The 5,943-nt window shown below is 39.9% G+C and overlaps 1 protein-coding gene across 1 annotated transcript; it reads right to left on the bottom strand.

Annotated features, from left to right (window-relative positions):
- Nucleotides 1-1,417: 1,417 nt before the first annotated feature.
- LOC138323978 (uncharacterized) lies at nucleotides 1,418-5,376 on the bottom strand. The gene is made up of 3 exons (XM_069268983.1): nucleotides 5,094-5,376; nucleotides 2,228-2,838; nucleotides 1,418-2,181 (listed from the first exon to the last, which is right to left on the bottom strand). Exons 1-3 carry the CDS (start codon nucleotides 5,374-5,376, stop codon nucleotides 1,774-1,776), a joined length of 1,302 nt encoding a protein of 433 aa, XP_069125084.1. The 3' UTR covers nucleotides 1,418-1,773.
- Between the last annotated feature and the right edge of the window lie 567 nt (nucleotides 5,377-5,943).

Genomic DNA, 5,943 nt, shown 5'->3' on the forward strand with positions numbered 1-5,943 from the left:
GGCCAATAAGAAATGAGGCAAAACTGACGAATTCTAACAATCACAAAAATAATCCTAACCAAAAGCAATTATTTGAGGGAAAAATAAAACGAGTTATGACACGACTCTAAAAGCTTATAAAAAAATAGAACCAGGGGCGAAGGCATAGTAAGCGTTACTTGCCATTACGTCACACAATTATCTAATGAGAACCAAATCGCGAAAATGACACACCGGCTGTTAATCGGCTAAACAGTATATCAGATACTGTAGTAAAAATAGTAGATCAGGTATTTGTGCTGTAAAGTGAAATTATTCGCGGCATCGAATGTTTCGCTAATCTAGCTTTCATTAAATCTTTGCGAATGTATCCACGCACAACAGAACATATCAACAAGTTCAAATTTTGACACGTGACAAGATAGATCCACAACCACGAAAAGTTTCAATGCTGAAATTAGCGAAAATATCAGTGCGAATATTTTCACTTTTACAGTTTATTGTCTTCCACCTCTATGTTTGAAGAAGCACAAAACCAAAAGCTCCTTGCCAAGCTAGCGTGCATTCACAACATCTGCCATAAGAGTGCTTCCTACTTGGTTAATCTGTTATACGATACTTTCAGATGAGTGGCACTGCAGTTATTGCACATTTATACAAACCTCAGAATCATAATTCACATCTCTTAACCATACGCAAATACGAATTACAATTACTGCAATGTTATATTGCATGTTTGTCCGCCCATACATTGGTAATATTTGGCCATATTATACGAACGGGACATCAATCTAGATCCTTCAGATATTGTGTTTGATTCACTCTTCTGAGGGCTGTCCCATAGTCAGAGCAAATTACATGATTAAAACGTGAGACAATCTCTATGTCTATCTTTACCTATCAGTTTTACATTTTTTCTTATTTACAACTGGGAGCCGTAACAAATTAGGTGGCATCTTGATTGATATATATATATATATATATTTATAAAGGATATGATCAGATGGCGGGCTTACGACCCGCCTGGGGTTTTCTATAAAATTGTATAATTTTCCGATATAAGACTGCAGACAAAAAGACTGAGTATTAATCAGATAACACACACACGATATACCAGTCTGCACGTACATGGCCGCCGTGTCACCGACTTTGGAGCAAGAGTCTAATTCCAGTTTATAAACAACAAACACATATGATAAACTGTAAAATTGTATTATATAAAAACCAAAAAACATACATATATATATATATATATACACACTCAACCAAAAAACAAACATTGATATCTCAATAAAATATACTTAGCAAATCAGTACAAAAATTAACATAATAAACAACAAAAAACAATTTGCCTTTAGGGCTGTTTCAGCTGCTGCATGAAGAACCAGTAAATTGATATGTTTTAAGACAATATCAGCCAAAAATGATTGAAGGAGGACCAGGCGAAGAGTACATACAAATACGAATAAACACATAGCCAGGCGAGTCTAAATTCTGTAAAAGAACTAGGCGAGAAATGGTCCTGAACTAAGTATAATAGATGTATGATTATATGATTTGGGGCAGAAGGTCCAAAATGAACATGCGCAGCATGAGAAAGCCCCAAAAGGAGAAGTAAAATGAAATTTATGACAGGTGTTGAAAGGAGGGGAAAAAAAAGAAAAAACAATGCATGCTACATGAAGCTAAATGGAAAGTAGACAACGACAAAGGAAATGTTTGTACATTCTGAAAAAAACATTATAACTATTAATTACACTAGTGCCGAGTTCAAATACAAAAACTCTAGTTCATTCAATGCCCATAGGTCAAAGATTGCTGGGCAAGTCTGATGGATGATTTAGATGTATGAATGTATCTTTGGTAACAATCTGAAGACCAGCGACCTAGTGTTTTAATGAGGTGATCTTCTACGTGAGAACTGGCAGCTGAAGTAGCTGCACCAATGCGAAAAGAATGACCACAGTATACAGAGTCGTTTAAACCCAGTCTAGAGAAAACAGTTCTCAAAGAAGTGATAAACACGTTGCGCGTCAAGGGTACACCAAAATCTGTGATAAAGAAAGGCGATAGCCTGTTCGATTGTCCCACATGAGTAGACCTCAAAGCCATATACTGGTTTACCGCGAGGTATGGACATACACCTTTTAGTAGCGTATAACACAATTGAAATACCTTTACGAAAACGATCATATTTAGAAACTTTAAGATTTAAGTTGATGCACGACTGTAACTGATCAATAGCCACATCCTCTACGCATAGATGGCGCGTGGGGTCAAAAGATCCTGATACGCAGAATTCCCCACATCGTAGAAAACCAAAGAAGGCTACGGTGCACGCAGTTTCCATCAAAATGTCCATAAATGGGGAAAACACTCCCTTTCGCAGAAGTTGGCAGATTCTTGTAAGAATGTCAAAAGTAATAGGTAGACGCGCCCTACGAGTAATGCCTTGAAGTTTTTTAACTCCGGTGACTAGAGTTTGAAGGCGAGCATGAGTCTGCCCTTCATGTGATACCAGGGGTTTAGGGATTCCGGCCTTCAGATACATATAGCGAATGTCACAAAGGTAAAGTTCGATAGTTCCGGCTTTAATCTTAAGATGTTGAAAGCAATGTGCTACGAAACACATAAGCAGATCCTCGGAGACTGGTGGCATGGAGAAAACCCAGTTGATACCGTTTAATGAAAGGAAAGTCTTGTATGAGGTAAACCCAGTGTTGTAGGCATCCCAAGTCCATTTGGTCGTAACTGCTTCCCAGAGTTTATTCACTGTTTGTTGTAGTTCCATATTATGCGTGAAAACTCTGGGCTGCGACATGGATGTATGTTTGCTTGAGGTGCCGCTTTCCGGAACTCCTAGAATTTAAGACGAGAAAGAGTATTATCAACATTATTATAAACATCAGCAACATGACAAGCATTGATAGTAAAGTTATTTTTTGTTGAGCACCAGGTAAGTCCACGCATAAGCGACATGATAAGTGGAGATTTAGACGGTCCCTTGTTATTGATATCCACTGTATCCTGATTGTCACAATGAAATAAGATCCTATTAGAGGTCCATTTCTCCCCACAATAGTGCAGCAAAAACAATAGGGTAAAGTTCAAGAAATGACATGGAAGGAGCAGATCCTTGCATAGCTACGTTGACCTCTTGTGGCCAGGGAGATGCAAACCAATGACACCGGAAAATGCCTCCGAAACCTATAGTTGATGCGGCGTCGGTAAAAAGTTCGAAATCTGGATTGCGCGTAAAATGACGCTCATGAAAGAAAGAAACTCCATTCCAGTTCCTAAGAAACTCTAATCACATAAAGATAACCTCTTTACACTCGCGTGAAAGACGTCCATGATGATGCGGCTCTTTAAGAGCTGTCATGAGAGTAAGTAAATACGAAACGAAGCTGCGACCAGGGAGGATAACTCTCATTGCGAAATTGAGATGACCCTAAAGCTGTTGTAGTTCTAGTTTAGTGCATGAAGGCTTGGTTAAAAAGGCATTAAGAAAGTCAATAATTCTAACAACCTTATCATCTGGTAAAACGAGCCTCCATTTTGACGGAATCCAGAATGATACCGAGATATTCCATTACAGATGATGGTCCAACAGTTTTATGAGCAGATAACGGTATGTTCAAACGATTGAAAATCATAGTTAGTAGAGCCATAGTTCTGTCACCGTCAGATTTAGGGTCTTCTATAAGTAAGAAATCATCCAAAGATGAAAAATGTGTTGTATGTTATAGTTATTTTTAGCAATCCAACACACTACTGTGGAAAAATGATAAAAGTTAATAGGGCTCGAACGGCATCCAAAGGCTAAACGTTGATAGAAATAGTAGGAATTGTTCCATTTAAAACCAAACAAATGCCACTAAGATGGATGTATAGGGATATTCTTGAATGTATCAGCGACATCTGTTTTACACATAATAGCGCCTAAACCCTTGTCCTGAATAGTACGAATCGCATCATCTATTTTAACATAATGCAGCGAACATTCTGCTTTGTTTATCAAATCGTTGATACTCTTAGTGTCAGTTAAGGTAGGGTGTGAATTATGTGGTGCTGATAAGTACAGAATAAGCCGTTTCTTGTGGGAATACTTATGCTCTGCTATCCCTAGAGGACTTACGCGATACACAGAAAATGGTGGCGAGGAGAAGGGGCCTATAACAAATCCTTTCTCTACCTCTTTAGAAATCAGTTCTATGACAGTCGTAGGGTCAGTTCTATGACAGTCGTAGGGTCATGAATGGCCGATAGGTTATTACGTGATTCATGAGAAACTTGAGGGAGCGGCGAAACTTTGGTATCAAATCCTTCACGCAAGCCGTCACACAAATAGCTGACAAAAGTTTTATCTGGGTGTGATAACAAATCATGGTAAAGTCTTTCAACGTTGATAGGAGTAGACGCGTTAAAAACATTGGAATTATTTTGGCTATCATTGACACTAGGAGCGCGACTTAGTCATTTCCTGTTCGGACCTGTCTCTTGACCACTGGTTTTGTCTTGTCGACTCTCGCAATTTTTCTCACTATGTTGTGAACTAAAACATTTTGAACATACGTGTGCTCTTTGACATGACGACCAGGAACACCCCTTAGTGTTGAAATTGTTGCACACTACTTGACCATCAATGATTATTTCTGTCAGTTTTTGGCTGATCTTGTTTACCTCGGTTAACAAAGTTTTGATCACAACGAGAGTTAGTGTGTTCCACACTCTTGCAGACATAACATGTGATCGGCCGACGGCCAGCAACCACGCTGTCATAGATATATATATCTTTGTCTCTGACACCCCATTTAATCTTAAAGTTATCCAACCCAATATACTGGGCGGCTTTAGCAGAAAAAAGACGGTGATACTCGTTGAATGCTGCTGTTCCATGTGTGTTATTTAACCGGATAACTATTGCTTCGTAGCGATCTAGTTCCTCGCGCCTGTGAGGGAAGACCTCGGTAACTATTCGTTTATAGATACCGAAAGCTGTTACAAACTCGGCGATGGTAAGGTCAGTCTTAGAACGTTTGCTCGTTGCCAGAGGATCGGTAAGAGCAGGTTCAGCGCCAGGTGTAAGGAACAATGATAGATTTAGTCCTTACCTTGAATGATTTTTTTTCTCAGGTTCAGTGACACAATATCTATCTGCGGCAATAAGTCCGCTGGCACACCATCCTGATAAGCGTGGTGGCGAATAGTTTCTAGAGACGAGACGGACAGCCTCTCGCACGCTTCACCGCTACGAATTCGTCGTAAGTTACTATATGCTGACTCCATATCAAAGGCTGGCTCCGTTGGCTTGGTATGAGTAGATTGGATGACTTTAAATGTCATTTCCATCGAAAAAAGAGTTCTCTCTAGTAAAGTTTCGCTGGGCGCAGCCATATTGGATGAGGTCACGGTATCACTAGCGTAGCAGGGATGTGACAGGGTCGCGGGTCAACAGTGCAGGCCGCCTCACTCACAGCAGGCTCAAGCTCTACCGTTGGAACGGGCTCCGCGTCGAAAGAAAGTACGTCACGTTCCGGCATACTGATGACTGGTCTTGGTATACGTGATAATGACAGTATTATAGTATTCACATTAACACGATGTTCTAACTCCGAAGATGGTGATTGAGCTGGAGGGGCGCCATGGGTGGACACAACGTTTACCCTATTGTCTTTACACATTTGCAATAAAGCAACTCTAGAAAATGATGTGTGGTTAACAACAATACCCTTTTTAGCGAGTTCCTCGCGCATTTGTTTCATTGTCCAATTTGCCGGGTTGGTAGCATCGTAAGGGTGATTGCGAGTAGCCTTACGTTTAGGCGCCATTATGAAAACAAAACACAGTCCCAACACACGTGAGGTTTAAAACCCCTCTGACGAAAGACGTAAAATAACGCACACATATCCTTTGTAGTGTCTAGGTAACTCAAATGTCAATGATATGACTAGTGTGTTCCAT

The sequence above is a fragment of the Argopecten irradians genome, chromosome 1, assembly GCF_041381155.1.
Source record: "Argopecten irradians isolate NY chromosome 1, Ai_NY, whole genome shotgun sequence".
Classification (NCBI taxonomy): domain Eukaryota; kingdom Metazoa; phylum Mollusca; class Bivalvia; order Pectinida; family Pectinidae; genus Argopecten; species Argopecten irradians.